This window comes from Mobula hypostoma, chromosome 24, assembly GCF_963921235.1.
Source record: "Mobula hypostoma chromosome 24, sMobHyp1.1, whole genome shotgun sequence".
NCBI classification, from domain to species: Eukaryota; Metazoa; Chordata; class Chondrichthyes; order Myliobatiformes; family Myliobatidae; genus Mobula; species Mobula hypostoma.
In genome coordinates this window covers 2,574,848-2,597,930 of record NC_086120.1, presented here as the reverse complement: position 1 = coordinate 2,597,930, position 23,083 = coordinate 2,574,848, and the positions used below count along the sequence as shown (strand labels likewise).

The window sequence follows — 23,083 nt, the reverse complement described above, 5'->3', positions numbered from 1 at the left end:
ACCACGATGAATGACTGAAAATCTATTTGATGTTGGCTTTGTTCCGAGATTACTAGGACTGCGGTTATTATGAGATACTGAATTCCCATTCTCTATTCTGAGCAGAGCCAGACAATCTTTTATGTCCACCCAAGAAGGAAGATGAATCTTCAGTTCAATGACTGACTTAAACCATGATCTCCTTAGCATTGCACTGAAACGGTGTGAATGGTGGCTCTCAACTCTGAAGTACACTGGTAACTCCATCAGATTTTATTCTAGTTCTCCAATCACTGTGGTTACAATCAACTCAGTCAGAATCTAGGTTGATGTTGAATGAAGACCATCTCAAAGTTATAACTCCCACCCACCCTCTTCATGACTTCAAAGAAGAGTTCGGGAAACCTGAAGGAAAGTTGTCACCATTACCCAATCTCACCTCTATGTGATTGCCCTCCACACCATCTGGTTTGATCTTAACAGCTGAAAGTTGTCAGCAAGCCACTGAGCTGCATTAAACCACTGCAATTAGTTCAATACTGTAGCCCAAAGAAATGAGAGGTATCTAAATGCTGGATGTTCTCAATACTATTATACCTGCCTCAACCACCTCCTCTGGTAGCTCATTCCGTATACTCAGCACCTGCGTGAAAAAGGTCTCTTGTCAGGTTCCTTTTAAATCTTATCCCTCTCATCCTAAGTTTACACCACCTTGCTTTGGCTCCCTTATCCTGGGGAAAACTACACAGGATAGGCAATTCAAAAGTATTTGACTCACACTCCTCATGTTTCTGTGTTCTACCTGGACTGAAAAAAGTTAAACTTATGACATTTAATCTTTTACTGGTCATGGATGAGATGTAGTCCCAGACTCTTCTTCTAGATACACTGAGCCCTGGCTGAGCTGCTGCTAATAAGATGCTAGGCTAAGGTTGTCTTGTTTCATGCTGGTCATTAAGAGTTAGGAATGTAGACTGGGAGCACATGGTTTATGGACTTAAGCATTGTATATCTGTAAACTACAGCATCAACTTATTTGTACTGTATCAATCAAAATACAACATGAATCATGCAAGATGATGTTAGGACAGGTAACTGAAAGACTGGCAGACAGGATATTAAGTGTACCATAACTGTTTTAGAGGGAGTTCCAGATATCAGGGTTGGGCTAGCTGAAGGCACAGTACTAGAGATGCAAGTCTGTACAAAGCTTTCCCATCAGAGATTAGTAAATCAGGATTGGTAACTTACCACACACCCAGTGATTTGGCACATATCCTGTTGGACTTGAATAGATTTTTAAAACTAAAATTTTGACAGGTTGGAACTAAAATTTTGATAGGTTGCAAAGCTTGACCAATTACTCAATTTTATTTGGTAATCTAGGTAAGGTGAAACAAGGTCTTACTGAGCAACTCTAAACATCAGTGACAATAATTATAAGCAATTTCCTTCAAAACAGAATCGCTGAGGGTGAACAGCAGTTTCTGGACTTACACAATCATACAGAACATCATGAAGATATTCCACAGGGCAATGAAGATCCGGAAGTAACGTAGACTCAGCAGAAATTCTCTTATGTTATCACCTGAGAAAAGTCAATCATCATCAATAAATTACAGCAACTTTCAAGCTGGCTCTCATTTACATCTCCAGAAGCATATGAGCATTGGAAAACTTTTCTCAACATTTGATCTGGGAATAATTTCTTTATTTGCATAGACCAGTAGCCCAGCTAGTAGAGTTGCTGCCTCACAGCTCCAATGACTTGGATTCAATCCTGATGTCCAGTAGTACATGGAGTCTGCATGTTGTCATTGTGACTTCTTTCATGACAACAAATTATGACATTCGAATTTGTTGTATGAGGAGGCACAATGCAATACTCTACCCTGGAGGCAGGTGTCAAGAACGTGTATGGGGCCCAGTGCACAGATAACCACGTCACATGGTAAGTGTTCTAATTGTGTACAATACAGTGAAAAGATAGTTTTAATGTGAGCGAAATAAATAATGAATATGTCAAATTAAACACTCGATGAAGGAAGAAAATCAATAGAATTTTTGCAAATGTCAAAGTACAGTGAAGGAGAATGAAAAAGGTTGAGAGAAAACTTATTTGATTGCTCACCAGTTAGTCCTCCGCAACTGTGTTTATCTTACTGGTGAGAGATTGTAGTTCAAAACAACCATGGACATTAGTTCTCCCTTTTAAAGTCCTTAAAATTTATACTCAGTGGCCAGTTTAAGTACAGGACTGGAACCAGGTGTTGTCCTCAACTGCTGTAGCCCAGCTACTTCTAGGTTTGACACACCACATGGTTACTTGCTTTACCTTCTTAGCTTGAACCAGTATGGCCACGCTCCTCTAATCTTTTTCATTAAGAATGCTTTCTACACACAGAACTGCCACTCACTGGATTTTTTTTGTTTTTAGCACCATTCACTAAAGACTGTTGTGAATGAAAATCTCAGGAGATCAGCAGTTTCTGACATACTTAAACCACCCCATCTAGCACCAACAACCATTCCACAGTCAATGTCCATTAATCCATATGTCTTCCGCATTCTGATATCTAGTCTGAACAACTGAACTTCTCAACCATTTCTGCACGCTTTTAGGCATTAAGTAGCTGCCACATGATTGGCTGATTTGGTATTTCCATTAATGAGTAGGTGTATGTATGTAAGTGACCACTGAATCTTAGATCAAGCATCCAGCCAGTTGACTGATCCCTTCAAATATGCTTTGAAGCCAAAGTTTTAAAAAAGCTGCTGTGATCCTCACTGGGGCAGTATTGATGCAAATGGGTACATGGAATTTGTCAAGAAATTTAAGTTCTACAGTCCGTAAGTCAGTGACTGGGCTTCTAGAAACATAGAAAACCTACTGCACAATACAGGCCCTTCGGCCCACAAAGCTGTGCCAAACATGTCCTTACCCTAGAACTACCTAGGCTTACCCATAGTCCTCTATTTTTCTAAGCTCCATGTATTCATCCAGGATAAAAGACCCTATCGTTTCCGCCTCCACCATTGCTGCCAGCAGCCCAGTCCACACACTCACCACTCTCTGCATAAAAAAACATTTCTGTACCTACTTCCAAGCACCTTAAAACTATACCCTCTTGTGTGAGCCATTTCAGCCCTGGGAAAAAGCCTCTGACTATCCACGTGATCAATGCCTCTCATGATCTTATACACCTCTATCAGGTCACCTTTCATCCTCCGTCGCTCCAAGGAGAAAAGGCCAAGTTCACGCAACCTATTCTCATAAGGCATACTCCCCAATCCAGGCAACATCCTTGTAAATCTCCTCCGCACCCTTTCTATGGTTTCCATGTTCTTCCTGTACTGAGGCAACCAGAATTGAACACAGTACTCCAAGTGGGGTCTGACCAAGGTCCTATGTAGCTGCAACATTACCTCTTGGCTCTTAAACTCAATCCCACGATTGATGAAGGCCTTCTTAACCACATAGTCAACCTGTGCAGCAGTTCTGAGTGTCCTCTGGACTCGGACCCCAAGATCCCTTGGATCTTCCACACTGCCAAGAGTCTTACCATTATTCTGCCATCATATTTGACCTACCAAAATGAACCATCTCACACTTATCAGGGTTACTCCATCTGCCACTTCTCAGCCCAGTTTTGCATCCTATTAATGTCCCACTGTAACCTCTGACAGGCCTCCACACTATCCACAACACCCCTAAACTTTGTGTCATCAGCAAATTAACTAACCCATCCCTCCACTTCCTCATCCAGGTCATTTATAAAAATCACAAAGAGTAAGGGCCCCAGAACAGATCCCTGAGGTGCTCCACAGGTGACCAACCTCCATGCAGAATATGACCCATCTACAACCACTCTGCCTTCTGTGGGCAAGCCAGTTCTGGATCCATAAAGCAATGTCCCCTTGGATCCCATGCCTCCTTACTTTCTCAATAAGCCTTGCATGGGGCACCTTATCAAATGCCTGATTTGATATTAACTTTTCACAAATCCTGCCTGACCAGCTGAGTAGTTCCTGCATAATTATACAAGAACAACTTTTTATTACCCTTTGTATATCCCATGTTTGTATAATTGCAAATTTCCCATTCACACTTTAAGAGTTCCTTTTTAACTCTCCTAGTCAGTGGACTAATTCTAGAGGCCAACAGAGAGAATGTTAAAATACACACAAGTTTAGAGCTACAAGAAGAAAGAAAGCCTCAGCAAGTATGCAGGGAAATAAAACAAGGTGTTGCTCAGAATTGAAACTGTACACCAACAAAATATAATTGATACAAATGATATCCAACAATGTGAAATAGAAGCAGATAGGAAAGTGGTATGGTTACTGGTAAGTACAGTTCTTTGGCAAATGTTTGAGAGAAATAGCTTCAGGAGCTATTGGAGACAGCACCAATCACACATAATCAAAAGTCACACAAATTAGCATTTATTTTAAAGTTTAAGCTGAGAGGGTGTATTTAGACTGCAAGACAATCAACCACACAAGCAGTTTGAGGTTTGTAAACAAAACTGCATTCATGGGAAGGTGGGGGGGGGGGGAGAGAGGAGGAAGAAAATCAAAAGTATAGAGAAATAATGATCTGTAGGTTGGAAGACTGTAACTCCTGAGGTCCTGCAGGGAATGGTGCTGAGCAAGAATGCTACTTACAAGCCATGTCAATGTGAAAAGGGCTCAAATTTAATGCATCCATTTTTAATGGCATTACACAGCTGGCTTTCGGTGGGAGTTACAGAAGAATGCAGAGGGACAGACAGCCCAAATGAAAATTCCAGAGCATGGTAAACAGAATATATTATGGATAAGTGTGATCCCATCCACGGTGATATAAAAACAATTACAAGGTGACAGACTGAAAGGTGTTCACTGAAACCTGGGTACCTGTACCAAATCATGCAGATTCAACAAGCAATTATGAAGGTATATTACACAGGCATTTATTGCAAGTGGGTTTTGAGAACAAGAATAAAGGTGGCCTTTTCCTATTACATAGGGTCTAAATAAGACAGCATATGGAACATTATGGTCCACGACAACATCCCTACCCAAGGAAAAAATTTGCAGCACTCCCTAATTGAACGTATATTTTTAAGTTTACTGAATTAATTCCTGGGATAGATGGAATGTTCCATGAGGACAGATTAAGCAGACTACACCTATATTCTCTGGAGTTTAGAAGAATAAGATATGATCTCATTGAAACATAGCATTCTTATGGGGATTGACAGATACATACAAGGATTATATTTCCTCTGAAAATAAAGAAAATCTGGATATTGGATTCTGAAATAAAAACAAAATCTGGAAACATTCAGCAAGTCGGGCAGCATCTGTGGAAAAAGAAATAGTTAACGTTTCAGGACTGAGATCCTTTCACAGAAATGGGAGAGAAACAAGCTCATTTTCAGTCACACAGAGGGATTGATAGAATAATGGGAATATCTCTAATAAGGCAAGGTCAACTGAGTTAAAGTGGCAGTTAGAAGCACAATATGCTTCTTTGTCTTGTGATGCATTGTTGATAGCAAAGCTGTGGAACATGCCCAGCCCACTAGACTATACTAATAGAAAAACGGAGCAAAAACAATGACTGGCAGAAATGGCTTATTTTGATATAGAAAGAGTGAATTACCTAAAGTTGGACCTTTCAAGCTGGAACATGCTCAGTTAAAAATGAGATAAAGCTTGCATTGGGGATTGTACCGGAGGACACAGACAGATTGGTCAGATGTAAATGGAATTAATATTGCAAGGAACGAAAAGCTCAGTCACTTTTGATAACTTAATGAAGATGCTCCACAAAGATATCGCTTTTCTCTGTTTGGCTTCTCTATTATAGGGGAAGCCACATTGTGAACACTGAATACCGTACACTAGATTGGAACGTAGTACACAAGCAAAACTGATTCACATGAAAACTGCGCCCCAGGATGGTGGGAAGAGAGTGAAAGTACAGGAAGTGGTTGGTGGGAACAGAAGGATGGGGTTAGAAGTCACAGAAATCCATTCAAAATGCTGAAAAGGGAGGGGAAGGTATTTATGTCTGATGGTGGGACCTTGTTAAAGCTGACATAAGTTGCGAAGCAAAGACTGATGAGGTGAGGCAGGCCCCGGAGAACTTATTGCCCTACCCATGTGAAGAGGAAATGAGAGGTGAGATGTGGTCAAGGATTCTAGAACCTAAGCGCTTGACCATTGAGGTTTGTTGAGGCAATAAGTCAACTGTGATCTCAGTAAACAGTAATGATGAGAGCTGAATCCTCTGTTTCTCCTGCTCATGGCATCCTTTCCCATAATCAGCAGATGTGGTACCATACAGGCAGCCCTAGGACAGGGTCCCAACTCTGAGCACCATTTGTAACCTCGACAGTTCATAGTACTGTGGGGGAGGATCACAGAAACAGCTGTGATGGGAGACAGAACAGGGGCAGGAAGTGCAGCAGTCCTCACCAGCTCAGAGAATCTGCTTTCTGCTCAGCTCCCTGATTGTTGTGGCTCAGGGGATAAAGGTACAAGGAAATTTTCCCACCCAGCAGATGTCTGGAGCCCTAGAACAGTCGATAAATTTTTTCCCATCCATCCCGCCCTTTTTCCGAATGCTGGTTTGTATGTACGGGATATCCATGTCAGGCATTCATGACCTGGTGTGTACCCTGTATTTAGTTTATTTGTTGCATGAATTTAAGAAACTGCATAACCTAACACGTGATTGAAGACAAAATAACAATCCAAAATGGAGGTAAACTGCAACTGCTTCCTTTCTTCATTGGTGTATAAGAGATTGTGTTGATTAGAAGTCTCTAAGGAATCAGATTTCAACTGTTGCCAGGTAAATTACTCCCCTCCTTCCATTTAGTAGTGACTGAAGCAGGGCAACAGCTGGAGCACAGATTCTAGCAATTCTCTGGAGGTGTAGAAGGAAAAGCAACAGAATGAACAAAGATTTGAGAAAGCAATGGAGGTGGTGGCAAGAAAGTATACTTCAAACAAAATAACAGAGTTAAGATAACAAAACGTGGATTTCCAGAAGTTAAATGGTTGGAATAGACCCAGAAAACAATTAATTCAATCAACTACACCAGCTGTGAAAAGTGCTCTGCTGTGGCGCGAGTGGATTTCTTCCCATACAATGCCTTGAAAATGTATTCATACCGCACAGCTATTTTCACATTTTACTGTCTCATTTTCTAAATTTAAAATATTTTGAAGTAGAATTTTTGAGCTAATCTGCAAAACATTTTGCATCATGTCAAATCAAAAGAAAAATTCCAAAACTTGTCAATTTACTAAAAAAAATCAAAAACCAAAATTGTGAGCTGAAAAAGTATTCATGCCCTGTAGTGTAATTACTACACTAACTTTCCTCAGGTGCAATACCTTACCAACTCACCCAATTTGTTGATATAGAATATTGGAGGATCACCTGTTTTCAATGAATTCAAAGAATAAATACGCCCTCCCTCTGTAAGGTTAGCCTAACGTCGGTGGTGGGGAAACTGCTGGAGTCAGTTATCAAAGATGTGATAACAGCACATTTGGAAAGCGGTGAAATCATCGGACAAAGTCAGCATGGATTTGTGAAAGGAAAATCATGTCTGACGAATCTCATAGAATTTTCTGAGGATGTAACTAGTAGAGTGGATAGGGGAGAGCCAGTAGATGTGGTATATTTGGATTTTCTAAAGGCTTTTGACAAGGTCCCACACAGGAGATTAGTGTGCAAACTTAAAGCACACGGTATTGGGGGTAAGGTATTGATGTGGATAGAGAATTGGTTAGCAGACAGGAAGCAAAGAGTGGGAATAAACGGGACCTTTTCAGAATGGCAGGCGGTGACTAGTGGGGTACCGCAAGGCTCAGTGCTGGGACCCCAGTTGTTTACAATATATATTAATGACTTGGATGAGGGAATTAAATGCAGCATCTCCAAGTTTGCGGATGACACGAAGCTGGGTGGCAGTGTTAGCTGTGAGGAGGATGCTAAGAGGATGCAGAGTGACTTGGATAGGTTGGGTGAGTGGGCAAATTCATGGCAGATGCAATTTAATGTGGATAAATGTGAAGTTATCCACTTTGGTGGCAAAAATAGGAAAACAGATTATTATCTGAATGGTGGCCGATTAGGAAAAGGGGAGGTGCAACAAGACCTGGGTGTGATTATACACCAGTCATTGAAAGTGGGCATGCAGGTACAGCAGGCGGTGAAAAAGGCAAATGGTATGCTGGCATTTATAGCGAGAGGATTCGAGTACAGGAGCAGGGAGGTACTACTGCAGTTGTACAAGGCCTTGGTGAGACCACACCTGGAGTATTGTGTGCAGTTTTGGTCCCCTAATCTGAGGAAAGACATCCTTGCCATAGAGGGAGTACAAAGAAGGTTCACCAGATTGATTCCTGGGATGGCAGGACTTTCATATGAAGAAAGACTGGATGAACTGGGCTTGTACTCGTTGGAATTTAGAAGATTGAGGGGGGATCTGATTGAAACGTATAAAATCCTAAAGGGATTGGACAGGCTAGATGCAGGAAGATTGCTCCCGATGTTGGGGAAGTCCAGAACGAGGGGTCACGGTTTGAGGATAAGGGGGAAGCCTTTTGGGACTGAGATTAGGAAAAACTTCTTCACACAGAGAGTGGTGAATCTGTGGAATTCTCTGCCACAGGAAACAGTTGAGGCCAGTTCATTGGCTATATTTAAGAGGGAGTTAGATATGGCCCTTGTGGCTACGGAGATCAGGGGGTATGGAGGGAAGGCTGGGGCAGGGTTCTGAGTTGGATGATCAGCCATGATCATAATAAATGGCGGTGCAGGCTCGCCTACTCCTGCACCTATTTTCTATGTTTCTATGTATGATAGATTTTCAACAGACCAAATCAAAATGAAGACAAAAGAACATTCAAGACAAGTTGGGGAAATTATAATAGAGAAGAACAAATCTGGGGAAGGGTACAAGACCATCTCAAAGGCACTGAACATACCTCGGAGTTCAATGCAATCCATCATGAAAAAGTGGAAAAATGTGAAACCACGGCCACTCTAAACTCAGTCACCGGAGAAGAACAGCACTTGTAAGAGAGGCAACTGTGATGCCAACACTCACACTGAGTGAGCTGCTAAAGTCAGGAGCTCCAACTGGAGATGAAGTTCATGACTCCACAATCTCTAAAACCTTGCACAAAAAGCGTATTTATGAAAGATTGGTAAGGAAGAAGCCCTGGCTAGAAAATAAAGCGTATATTTGCCTGTAAAGACTTTGCAAAATGTCACTTAGAAGATAAAGAAGTGGAAGAAGGTCTTGTGGTCCAATAAGACTATAGTGGAAATTTTTGGCCTCAACACTAAGCGGTACATGTGGCATAAATCTAATACTATGCATCAGCCAGGTAATGCTATGCCTACTGTAACGTATGTTGGAGGTAGCACTATGCTATAGGGCTGCTTTTCAGCAGCAGGGACTGGAAACCTGGTCAGAATTGATGGGAAGATGAATGCTACCAAATACAGAGAGATCTTGGATAAAAACCTGCTAGCCTGTGTCAGAAAGCTTAAAATGGAGAGGAAGTTCATCTTTCAGCAGGACAACAACCCAAAGCACACTGCCAGAGCAACCATGGAGTGGCTTCAAATGGAAAAAAAATTGATGTCCCTGAGTGGCCCAGTCAGAGTCCTGACCTTAACTTGATCAAACAGCTCTGGCAAGACCTCAAGATTGCTGTCCTCTGCTAGTCCCCAACTAACCCGGCAGTTTGAAAAATTTTGCAAGGAGGAATGGGCAAATCTTTCTCCATTATGTTGTGCAAAGCTAATAGAGATCTATCCAGAATAAAACTACTAGCTGTTATAGCTGGAGAGGTAGTTCAACTAAGTACTGAAGAAAGGGGGATAAATACTTTTGAACTGCTGACATTGAATTTTTAGTTTTTCATGCTTTACAATTTTCCTTTTTTTGGGGGCTCTATTGTGAGAGAAGGAGCATGTGATTCACAATTAAAAGTTCTGTTAATTGACCAAAATCTCTGGTTGTAATACTCATGTGAACAAAGGTTTGGGGGTGAATACTTATACAAGGCATTGTATATTGTTAACCCAGTGCACAATCAATGGCTGAATGTAATGTGCCTACAATCTCCACCAGACATAAAGTGTAGGTCCATTGTTATTAAGTGAATAGATATGTAGAAACCACCTGCTTTATCAACTCATCAAATCAAAAGGGGAGAAGTGAATTGGATGGATTGAACTCGACATCTAAGAATTGTGTTTTCACATACTACCGAAATAAAATTTCCTTTGGGTGTCAAATTAATAAAGCAAATTCGACTGAAATAATTGTAGTTCCCAAACACTTCTTACTCTACGTGGCATAATGTGTCAATTACTGAAGCACAAATCGAGTGATGTCATATGCAGATTAATAAAGCATTAGGCCGGAACAGAATACACCTGCCAACAGCCACAAACAAAGATCTCAAGTACTCTATGAAGCGGTTACATCAGCAGAGAATTTTACTAGTTACTTTATCTTGATCCAGATTTTAAGGAGATAAAGAATATTCTAACATTTAATTCAAACATGGTTGGTTTCAAAATTATTTTTTTGTAATATACATTCTAACCTTTTACGTGTCCCTCCCTGGTAGGAGCATGAAAGAAGGCTAGAACCAACCAAAGAAAGCTAGACCCAAGCACATACATTTGAAATAATGTTATTCTTCCTTCATTAGTTGGTGCCAGGGGACTGGAAAATTGCAAATGTCACTTCATTCTTTAAGAAAGGAAATGATAAATTAAATTCCCAGAATTATATGCCCACTTTGGGAATGACAGCTTGGGATAGGGACATATCTGAATTGGGACAAGACTTAGACTGGGATGCGATTTGGGATAACGCTGTCGGTGCTTCGAAAAACCCAAATCATCAGTATATACACTTGAAATTTTGTCATAGAGCATATTTAACACCGAGAATTAGACATCAAATGGGATTGGTTCCTGACCCACATTGCTCATTTTGCCCCCATGCACCCATTGGCTCTTTTATGTATGTTGTATGGGAATGTCCAGGGGTTTTTGATTTGTGGGGGAAGGTTATCAGCACTCTTACAGAACTAACAGGGGTACAATCACCAATGGACCCCACTGTACATCTTCTAAATGATGACTCCCACCTTTTCCTTACGAAAAAAACATGCAAAATCTGGCTGGCAGGCCTGACTGCAGCTAAGAAGATTGTAGTCCAGCGTTGGAAACCTCCCCATGATATTTCAAATACTCACTGGCTTCGGAGCTTTTTGGACATTTCTTACCTGGAACTTTCATCAGCAAGAGTAAATGATGCACGACCAAACACAATCATAATGTGGACAAATTTAATATCTAACTTAAACAGGAATGCTTTGTCTGTGTATGTACCACCATTCAGTTGATTGGTGGAGGGGATGGTGATGAAGGTTGGGGGGTTCGCTGGGTTAAACAGTCAAATGTAATTGGCAACTGGTTGTATTGAATATAATTTGTTGGTGTTGCAATAAATAATAATAAAAAAAGAAAGGAAATTATAGACCAGTTAGCCTGACCTCAGTGGGTGGGAAGATATTGAAGATACTGTTAAGGATAAAATTATGGAGTACTTGGTGACACAGGACAAGACAGGACAAAGTCAGCATGATTTCCTTAAGCAAACTCGATGAGACAAATGGCCTAATTCTGCTCCTATGTCTTAAGGTCCCTAGATAGAAACACCATCTCATCCTTTAACCGAGCACATTACAATCACCTCAACTCAGTACAAATTCAAGAACTTCAAATCATCACATTCCAACCATTTCACACAGATTTCCAGCAGTCCTTCCTAATTTCTTTGGCAATTTCAGATATTACCCTGAATTTTCACTTGTGATTTAATGATGGGTTCATTAGAATTGCTTTTCTTTTATCCCCCGCCAAACTGTTTTTATCTCAATTAAACCTGATTTGTTAGCTTTTCTATCTTGCAGTCTCTCTTTGCATTAATTCTCTAATTTTGTGTTACTTACTCATTTCAAATGCTATTTGCTATTTTCTAATCCCATTGCTTGTGTAACAGCAGACCCAGCATTGAATCTTGAGGTACACCCCTTTACAGGATAGGGGGGGATAAGCCAAAGTCAGGTGTGATCCAGCACACCAGACCAAGACAAGTAGTATATATACACGGATATACTCAAAGCAAATTCACTAGTTTTGAAATTTTGTCAAGATACTATGGCCCATTTTTCACATGGCAAGACCTCTCATGTAAAATGACGGTGACCAAATAATTTATTTTAAGGTGCTAGTTGAAGAATATGCATTGGCCAGAAAAAAGTGGCATAGAATCTGGTGTTAATCATATTAGTGTGATTTATATCAAGTACTGTTAATTGTTAACTAGTGAAGTGCAGCAGCTGTGGGACTTTTGTATCCGTTTTTATAGGAATAAGCCTCCCCACCCCACCCAGAGAAACTTTTAGAGGGTTAAGACCACTAACTCTGTCTCTATAGATAGAAGTTTTTAGAGAAACAGAATGTGGTGGGTCTGGTATTAACTGTTTCACTGCATTACTCTATGAATTTAACGTCTTTTATGTTTACTCAAGCAAGCAGACATTATCCCTCCCTAACATCTCACCTGAAAGATGTCCTTGCTGCCTGAAAAAAACCCTTATATGATTTGGTGTTATGCTTTTTAGACTTTTAATCCCATGATACTGACTTAATACCTGACTTGAGACTAACCAGCTAAGAAATTTAATTTCAAGGACAAATCAAAGGAGGAAAAGCCCTTAGACTGGGATTACAGTGCATCAGATGGTTCTGGAACTGTTGGTAAAAGATTGGATGCAAACAGGGGAACGTAGGTAGGACAGAAACTGGTTCCTGTTATTAAATGCACATCTTCCCCTCAGTTTCTAAAATCAGAATCAGATTTAACATCACCAGCATATAGCATGAAATTTGTTAACCTTACAGCAGCAGTACAATGAAATACGTGATCAGTAAGAGAGAAAAAACTGAGTTACCTAAGTGTGTGTGGTGTGTAATATACACACACACACACATAGAGTTAAAATAAGTAGTGTAAAATAACAGAAATAAAAAAGTAGTTCATGGGTTCAATATCTTTTTAGAAATCGGATGGCAGAGGGGAAGAAGCCTTTCCTGAATCGTTGAGTGTGTGCCTTCAGGCTTCTGTACGTCCTTCCCCAGAGTAACAGTGTGAAGTATCCATGTCCTGGGTGGTGGGAATCCTTAATGATGGCCGGAATCCACCTTCCTAAAGCACCGCTCCTTGAAGATGTCTTGGATACCATGGAGGCTGGTACCCATGATAAAGTTGACCTATTTTACAAGTTTCTGCAACTTATTTTGATTTTATGCAGTAGCTCCCTGCCCCATACCAGATGGTGATGCAGTCAGTCAGAAGGCTCTCCACAGTACATTTGTAGAAGTTTGAGTGTTTTAGTTGACGAACCAAATCTCCTCAAACTCTGAGTGAAATATAGCTGCTGTTTTGCCTTATTACTGCATCAACATGTTGCGTCCAGGTTAGGTCCTCAGAGATATTGACAGCCAGGAACTTGAAAGTGCCCACTCTCTTCACTTCTGATCCCTCTTTGGGGATCGACTAGTGGTCCCTCATCTTCCCCTTCCTGAAGTCCACAATCAGCTCTTTGGTCTTGCTGACATTGAGTACAAGGTTGCTGCTGCTTCAGCACTCAACAAGCTAGTACACCTTATTCCTGTATGCCCTATCGTCACCATCCGAAATTCTGCCAACAATGGTTGTATCAGCAGCAAATGTACAGATGCTGTTTGAGCTATGCCTAGCCATACAGTCATGAGAGTTAGCTAAGCACACATCCCTGTGGAGTGTCAGCAAGATGGAGCTGTCATTTCCAATCCACACAGATTGTGGTCTTCTGGCTTGGAAGTCAATGATCCAGTCGCAGAGGGAGGTACACAGGCCTAGGCTCTGTAGCTTTTCGATCAGGATTGTAGGAATGATGGTAATAAATGCTGTCTATAAACAGCACCCTGACATAGGTATTTGCATTGTCCATGTGATCCAAGGCTGCATGGAGAGTCATTGAGATCACATCTGTTGTAGACATATTAGGGCAATAGGCAAATTGCAATGGGTCCTGGTCCTAACTGAGGCAAGTGTCAATTCCAGCGATGACCTAACTCTTAAAGTACTTCATCATCATAGATGTGAGGGGTACTAGACAATAGTCGCTAAGCAGCTCAAACTGCTCTTCTGGGGCACGGGTATAATTGTTACCCTTTTAAAGCAGGTAGGAACTTATGACTAACAGTGAGAGATTGAAAATGTCTTTGAATACTCCCAGCAGTTGGTTGGCACAGGTTTTCACAGCCCTACCAGGTACAGTCATTGGATCCTGCTGCCTCGCGAGGTGTCAGCCTTTTGAAAAACAACCTGATGTTGGCCTCTGAGACAGAGATCACAAGGTCATTGGATCCTCATAGCTGCAGTTTTATTTTCCTTTTCAAAACGAGCATAAAAGGCATTGAGCTCATGTGGTATTGAAGCATTCTGCCATTCATGATGTTGGGTTTTGCTTTGTAGGAAGTATTGGCCTGCAAACCCTGCCAGAGTTGATGTGTATCCGATGTCGCCTTCACCTTCTCCCGGAATTGTTTCTTGGCTCTGGGAATAGCCCTCCACAAATCTTAATTGGTTTCCTTAATACAGATCTGGATCACCAGACTTAAATGCCACAGATTTAGCCCTCAGACTATGAACTTTCTGGTTCATCCACAGCTTTTGGTTTGCGAATGTACAGTAAGTTTTCATAGGAACACACTCATCCACACGTTTTAATGATGTAAAATCAACAATACCTAACTTGTGCATCGAATTCAGATTGAGCATCAAGAAAATTTTAAACGCCCTCCCGGGAATTATCTAGCATTGGGATTGCGTTTACATCAAGTTTTAATTTTATACTTTTGCAGACCTTCAGTGAGTGAGGCCTCCATTGGTCCATCAGTGAGGGTCAACTATAGGTGTTGTGTCCCAACTGTCTAGATAAGTATGCATGGGCAGTACAATATAAAGAGAAAGCTGTTGCCCATGCAGCAAGCTCCCCCTCTCCACACACCTGATGAACCTAAAGGAATGGCAGAGACCACTACAATTTGTTACCAATAGCATCGCAGGAATTGCGTTGAACTCAACTTAGGACTACCTTAGGAACTCCAGCTCCAGATTTTTCCCTTGGGGGTTTACTCCCAAAGTCTTCCACATGATTGGGTGTAACTGCAAGGCAGCAGAGGTTTGAGATCAGAGTTTTCCTTTTCCTAGAACTGCCAACCACGGATGATGAGCTCCATCTGCAGACCTTCAGAAGATCTCAATAAAATGGTTTTATCTGAAATTTAAGTATTACTATTGCCTGGCAACGCAAGGCAAACCTTAGGTTGTCAGCCTTCGGCTCATACGGGAGATTGAGGTGATAGATAGGAGCTACGGGGAGGTAGTCACCCCAAGGTTGCAGGAGGCAGGTAATGGGGTGACTGTCAGGAGAAGGGAGATGGACAGCCAGTGCTGAGTACCCCGCATTAGGGTTAGGGTTATTGAAGGGTGGCCATTCCCTTCAATAACAAGAATACCACATAGGATACTGTTGAGGGGGATGACCTTCTGGGAGGAGCCTCAGTGACTGGGTCTCTGGCACTGAGTCTGGTGCTGTGGTTCAGAAGAAAAGGGAGGTTAAGAGGACTGCAGTGGTGATAGAAGATTCCATGGTCAGCGGAACAGAGACCAGATTCTGTGAATGCGATGGAGACACCGAATGGTATGTGCCAGGGTCAGGAATGTCTCTGATCAGGTCCATGGCATTTTAAAGGGAGAAGGTGAGCAGCCAGAAGTCTTGTGACATATTAGCACCAATGACCTAGGTAGGAGAGCTGAGGAGGTACTGAAGAGAGATTTTAGGGAGTTATGTAGAAAGCTGAAAAACAGAACCTCCAGAGTAGTAATCTCTGGACTGCTGCCCATGCCTATGAGATGAGTTTTTAAGAGCAGCTCATAGGTAAGCACACCAGGGGAACAGCTATTCTGGATTAGGTGTTATGCAATGAACTAGAATTGATTAGAGAGCTTAAGGTAACACAGAGGATAGAGGACATTGATCATAACATGTTAGAATTCACCCTGAATTTGAGAAGGAGAATCTAAAGTCAGATGTATCAGTATTGCAGTGGAGTAAAGGGAATTAGTGGCATGAGTGAAGAGCTGGCCAATATTGATTGGAAAAGAACACTGGCAGGGTTGATAGCAGAGCAACAATGGCTGTAATTTCAGGGGAAAATTCGTAAGGCACAAAATGTATACATCCCAAAGAGGAAGAGGTATTCTAAAGGCAAGACAACATAACCGTGGCAAACAAGAGAAATCAAAGTCAATGTAAAGGGCATGTCATAGTGCAAAAATTGGTGGGAAAATAGAGAATTGGGAAGCTTTTAAAAAACCAACAGAAGGCAACTAAAAAGTCATAAGGGAGGAAAAGATGGAATATGAAGTTAAGCTAGCCATAATATTAGAAGAATACTCTTTATTGATGGCTTCATAGCCACGTTTGCAGAGGGTGTGAAAATAATTGGAGTGACAGGTAACTTTGAGGACGTAGAGAGGCTACAGAGGTCTCAGACAGATTAGGACAATGGGCAAATAAGTGGCAGATAGAATATAGTGTCAAGAAGGTTATGGTCAATACAGTTTGGTAGAAGAAATAAATGTGTACACCATTTTCTAAATGGAGAGAAAATTCAAAAATGAGGTGCAAAGGCACTTGGGAGTCCTCTTAAAGGATTCTCTAAGGGTTAATTTGCAGGTTGAGTAGTGGTAAGGAAGGCAATTATGATATTAGCATTCATTTCAAGAGGACTAGAATATAAATGCAAGGATATAATGTTGAGGCTTTATAGAACAGTGGTGAGGTCTCACTTGGAGTATAGTGAGCAGTTTTGGGCCCAAATTCTAAGAAAGTATGTGCTGACATTGAAGAGAGCTCAAAGGAGGTACACAAAAATGATTCTGGATTGAAAGGCCTGTCATACAAGGAGCTCTACTCACTCGAATTCAGAACAATGATGGGTGACCTCAATTAAACTCAATGAAAGGCTTCAACAGAGTGGATGAGATGGTGGGGCAGTCTAAGACCAGAGGACACAGCCTCAGAATGGGTGGGGTGGGTCCTTTTAGAACGGAGATGAGGAGGAATTTCTTTCACCAGAGAGTGATGAATCAATGGAATTCATTGCTACTGGTGGCTGTGGAAGCCAAGTCATTGGGTATATTTAAGGCAGCAGTTGACAGATTTTTGATTGGTCAGGGAATGAAGGCATATGGGGAAAAGGCAGGGGATTGGAACTGAGAGGGAAAATGGGTCAGTAATGATGCAATGGTGGAGCAGACTCAATGGCCAAATGGTCTTAGTCCATGAGCCAGGACCCCAAATTTAAACTATAATCGTGCCATCAGGGTCCACAAGTACATCTATGAAGCACTGATGAGACTTGCATGGGCACAGTTCACACCGTGGGTTGGGGACAATGTTCCAGAGAGGAGTGGGATGATCAAGTCATTCTTAGACCATGTGAACGACATGGCCAGTAACTTAAACCAACAGAAGTTGAACAATCTGCTGCAAGGTCCACTCTTAGCTGAGCTGATAACCCTGTGGACAGACTTTCTGGAACAGCTCCGTCACAACAATGGAGAGCTATCCGCATTCTGGATATCATACATTGACATGGTAGAGAACGTGGTACTTGGGCTTCTGCGCGCCTCTCGTGAGGGGGACTGGGAGTTGCACCTCCATGCTATAAGAACCATGATCCTACGGTGCTTTGCCTATGGTAAGATGAATTATGCCAGGTACCTGTCCCCTTCTTTGTTCAGATGACGAACCTCACAGAGAAGAATCCTTCTGTGTATGAGGCCTTCAAGACAGGCCAATTCTCAGTGCAGCTGTCAAATAACAACCCCTTTGGGCAGATCCCTGCGGACCAGACTACTGAAGCCACAGTGAACAAAGACATACAGACTCCTGGAGGCACATCACAGTTCAGCTTAATCAAGCGTTACTACATAACAGCTGAGCACCGCAGTGCATTCCTGGGACAGTTAAGGGAGATGGTGCAAGGCAACAAATCAGAGCTTCGTCATGCAGAGCTACAGTGGCCAAGAATCTAGAAAGATGAGGAAGCAGTTTCAGCAGTGGTTAGCCTCATACATGAATGGGTCAACCCATTTGCAGAGAAGTGGGTCCTCATTAGCATCTCTACGGCAAAGGCAGCCCCCAAGACATTGCCTCCGACCTGATGAAGGCATATGAGATTGATGAGCAATGCTATGCAACCTTCAAGGATGAGAGACTAGAGGAAGACCCACAAGCAAAGAAATTCCATGACCAAATGAAAACCAAGAAGCTGAAAACATTCAGTGATATGTGTAAGAAGAGAGAAGTGAAATCAAATGGGAGGGCGATCACCTTGAAGCAGACAGGTCTTTGTTTGGACGCATCATAGTGATGGCACAAGGGCGTAGTCTACGTATGGAGGATATACTTTCTCATCCCCTTGGACCATTGCCCTCGGCCCTGTCCACACCAGAAGGTTCGCTGAGAAAGACAAATAAGGCTACTTTAGCCACAACCTTGCAGAAAAATGTAGCAGTAGAAGAGCAACTCCCAGGAAACTGCTACAGTGGTTGATGGGATGAACTTGGCCCAAAGAGTGAAAGGTGATCGAGTTACTTTCAGAGATGTTGCCACAACAATTCTGGGTATGGCTCTGAGTGAAGGCAGTCACAGTAGTAGTATAAACGTTGTGTTCGACACATACAAGGAGAACTCTTATCAAGCACAAATATAGTCTCATTAGCTTCATAGTCCATGAATGGAAGAAGGCCGAGTACAGAGCAAAGCTACAGGAGAAGAATCTGTATGCAACTGTGAATGACAAATGTTACAGAATCACATCTCAAGACAGTGAGGAGGTGTCAGCTCTTCAGTGTCAACAAGGAGAAGCAGATGGCCACCTACTTCTCCAAGCTGCCCATGCCACAAGAGAGGGATACCAATCTGTAGTGATCTACTCAGAAGACACAGATGTCTTTAGCACTTTGTGACAAGATTGTTCCAGAAGTGTGGCACTAGAACCCATACAAGGCTTGTAGACATCAGGAAGGTTGCTGCTACTGTTGTCTTAGAGGTTTGTAGGACTCTCATCGGGTTGCACGCATATACAGGTTGTGACACTGTAAGCGCTTTTGCAGGCAAAGGGAAGACAAGTGCCCTAAAACTTCTGACCAGCAACAGAGAAACTCAGGATACATTCTTAGAGTTGGGTCAGGATTGGGACCTCTCCCCAGAACTGATGGACAAACTGGAGGCATTTATATGTCTCCTGTATGCCCCAAAAGCATCGACCACCAAGGTAAATGAGCTCAGGTATCACCTTTTCTGCGCCAAAAAAGGTGAAATCGAAAGTCATCAACTCCCACCATACAAGGACTGCTTAACAAAACATGCACAGTGAGCCAGGCTGGTATATGGAGAAGATGTTTGGAGAAGGACCAACAAGTGCCAAGCCCTGTTGGCAGAGGATGGAAGATGGAGAGAGAAGAGGAAGCTGAACAGTTGGTGGTGCACTGGCTGGAAGGCCAGCCAGCACCCGATGCCATCCTGGATCCACTGGCCTGTAACTGTCCAAAAAAATGTTCACTCTCAAGATGTATGTGTGTTGCAAATGGCCTCAGGTGTACTGACATGTGTAAACTGGCAGACTGTGAGAACCAGGCATCCACCTCAGAGAATGTGGAAAGTTCAGATGAAGATGTGGAAGACGTGGAAGTCTTGGAAAATTATGATTATTAATAGGTTATGAAAGTATGGAAAACAAAGTATGGAAAGCAGTCTTTGATTAAATATATTCATTTTACAACCAAATGGGGCCCAGGTTATCGCCATGTGGAACCCCACATTTGAATTATTGTACTGTAATTCTATATGCTATGACAAAAGCTTAAGATTGTTTTGATTTGATACAACAATTTGGAAAATATCATGACATTGATAAAACTCCAGAAATCTCTCCAAATGAGGTTTTTTACCTTTTGGGGGGGGGGGGGGTAACATTTTCTGCTGTACTGATGTTAATATGGAATATATACAAAAAATGATTACTTATTTGAAGTAATAAAGCTACCACTGGTGCAATGCTATCACACATTTTCTAACTCTAGAGATGTATACCTTGCCAAAAATCACTACGAGCATTATTCCCCTCAGATGGTATCGACCAACCCTACTGGCTCATGGACTATCTCTTCTGGTCTGAAAGTACCTTCAAATCTCTTATTATCTCTTATTTCAGTTAGTCATGACGAAGGGTCTCAGCCTGAAACGTCGACTGTACCTCTTCCTATAGGTGCTGCCTGGCCTGCTGCGCTCACCAGCACATTTTGTGTGTGTTGTTAGAAATTTGGTCAGGCTTGCCACCTGGTGGCTGAGTATGGTAGGTGCACCATTCTCCATAGTCAATCTATTCACACATTAAATTCTATTTCAGAAACTATTTAAATTTCTATTTAAACCCCTCAACAAATATACACCAGCACTATAAGCATTTAATATCAGGATCAGAGAAAATATGAACATCCATCATCTCCAGATCAGTGGAAAAAGAGCTAAACTCCACCCTCCAGCACTAGTTCTGAAGCTCTTCAAATTCTCCTAAAAAACTTTTCAAATGCACATTGGAGTACTGTGACAAGGAGATGCAAACCCTTATAGCACTCTGTATGAAAACACTTTTCCCCATTCTCCTCTACAAATTACCTTAAGTGCCTGCCTTTGGATTCTCACCTTTTGTTTCCCCCCTCTGGTCTCCCATAATTTTATGCATTTCTTTAAAGGCCCTCCTTCCCCCCTCAGCTTTCATGTCCAGCCCTATCTAATCTTCCCTCTTAGTGAATAGTTTCCAATGCTGGTTACATATCCGTAAGCCACTCCTCTGCAATATATCTTTCCTCTAAAGCGGTGACCTAAGTTGTACACTGCATTAAGAAAGGTCTTTAGGCTCAAGCCACCAATTACCAACCAAGGTGCCTACCCAGGTTAATATCATTTGCCTGTTTGGCCATATCCCTCTAAACTTGCCCTTCACACCTTAACCCATGCCCTATAGTTTCAGATCCCTACACAAGGAAATAGACTGACCCCTCATGATGTTATAAACCTCTATATAGTTACCCCTCAGCCTCCTTCAATCCAGAGAAATTAGTTTCAGGTCAACTAGTCTCTTCTTATAATTCAAATCTTCCAGTCCCAGTAACACCCTTGGTGAATATTGTCTGCACTTTCATAGCTTAATAACATCTTTCCGATTGTATACCAACCAGAACTGTAAATAATAAAATAATAAGGGTGATCTTGGCAACCTCTGATTAGCTATAACATCACGTCCCAACAGTTGTACTCATTGACCCAAATGATGAAAATAAGGTCCCATATCTTTGCATTTTGCCACTCAGAAAATTCTCAATTTGTACCTCCCCCTTGTTTTCTTTCTTTTCTTTTTATTTTCAAATTTTTTTATTATCAATCCAAAATTAACAAGAGTATATCAAAGTAAACATCACTTACAATGCCTCAAAGAGGAAAAGAAGACATATTAGAAGATTGAAAACTTTTTTGTGACAAAAGAAAAAAAAGAAAAAACCCTACTAAAGGAAAAAAAAGGTGAGAGGAAAAAAAAAACCATTGGGTGTTCAACCCCGGAGCCATACAAAAAGCTTCTAAAAAAAGATAAATATCAAACCGTCAGCAAAAAAATATACAAAAATGTACAATTAACTCAAATGATAATAGCAAGCAAATGAACCCCATCTTTTCTCTGAAATCAAACATAGGTTCAAAGTTTTGACTTCTAATTTTCTCCAAACTAAGACATAGCATCACTTGAGAGAACCACTGTGACAAAGTGGGAGCTGACGCATCAACAGAATGGCCCTCCTCGCGATCAATGTAACACATGCAATAACGTGTTGATCAAAGAGATACCGCCCATATTTTGAGGAATTATTCCAAAAAGTCCCCCTTGTTTTGTGAGGAAATTTTACCTTGAACCTTAGTCTCCTTCTGAAATATCTTTTGCCTTAATCTTTTCACCTCTCAGCCAAAAAAAATTGGTCTGACTCCAATTAAGCATTTTTCCCCATTTTATCTTTGCTTTTTCCATTACTTTGTTAAACCTGACTGAATTATGATTAACTATCATCCACACTCTCTCCTTCTGGTATTCCTGCCATCTTCCCCACTTCATTCCCTAAAATGAAATCCAAAATTATTCCCTATCCATTTCATTTTTTGAGTTTTCTACATACTGACCAAAAAGATTCTCCTCAATGGAATTTAGGAATGCTTCTTTTGAGATACGAGTCTAGTTTGCACAATTTGAAAATTCCAGTCTTTTCAAATTAATCCATTGCTTTTGTTCTTAGGCCAGTTGTTCTGAGCTACATACTTCCCTTGTTCTATTGAAAAGTATGTTCATGAATGAAAGTGAGAAATTCAGATTGATATTGTTAAAATCTTCTTTCCAAACCAAAGTGAACAACACAGAACAGTTGATGTGTAAAAATAAACTATGACAGGAAGTTAGAACTTGATTGAAACTACTCAAACTAATGTGGTGGCAGTTTTGCAAACTTACATATTAACAATTGTGTGACATAGATACAAGTGGCATGTGTGTGGTGAGTGAATGCAAGACGGAACAGGTAACATAAGTTGGGACGCTACCAAATGATAATACTCCCACCCCACCCCTTCACATGGAAGTGATCATTCAAGCTCCAATAATATTATACTTTCAGTGGTGTACTGCAGGATCAGATCACAGAAGGAAATTTTAATTTAGAAGCCTTAAGAAATAAAAATACCTGTCGTCAGCTGTCGTCCATCTTCACCAAAACCTTGCAGCTCTTTTCTCTTTCTAAAATACAAAGTGAGGAAAAGTTAATTGGTCATCTCA

At 41.4% G+C, this 23,083-nt stretch overlaps 1 protein-coding gene across 1 annotated transcript in view; it reads right to left on the bottom strand.

The window, feature by feature from the left end:
- smim7 (small integral membrane protein 7) overlaps positions 1 to 23,083 on the bottom strand; it is a 52,841-nt gene that overhangs the window by 4,725 nt on the left and 25,033 nt on the right. Inside the window, exons 3-4 of the mRNA XM_063032414.1 lie at positions 22,992 to 23,044; positions 1,477 to 1,567 (exon numbers count right to left, since the gene is read on the bottom strand). Coding sequence (XP_062888484.1) covers positions 1,477 to 1,567; positions 22,992 to 23,044 — 144 coding nt within the window. The remainder of the gene's footprint in view (positions 1 to 1,476; positions 1,568 to 22,991; positions 23,045 to 23,083) is intronic.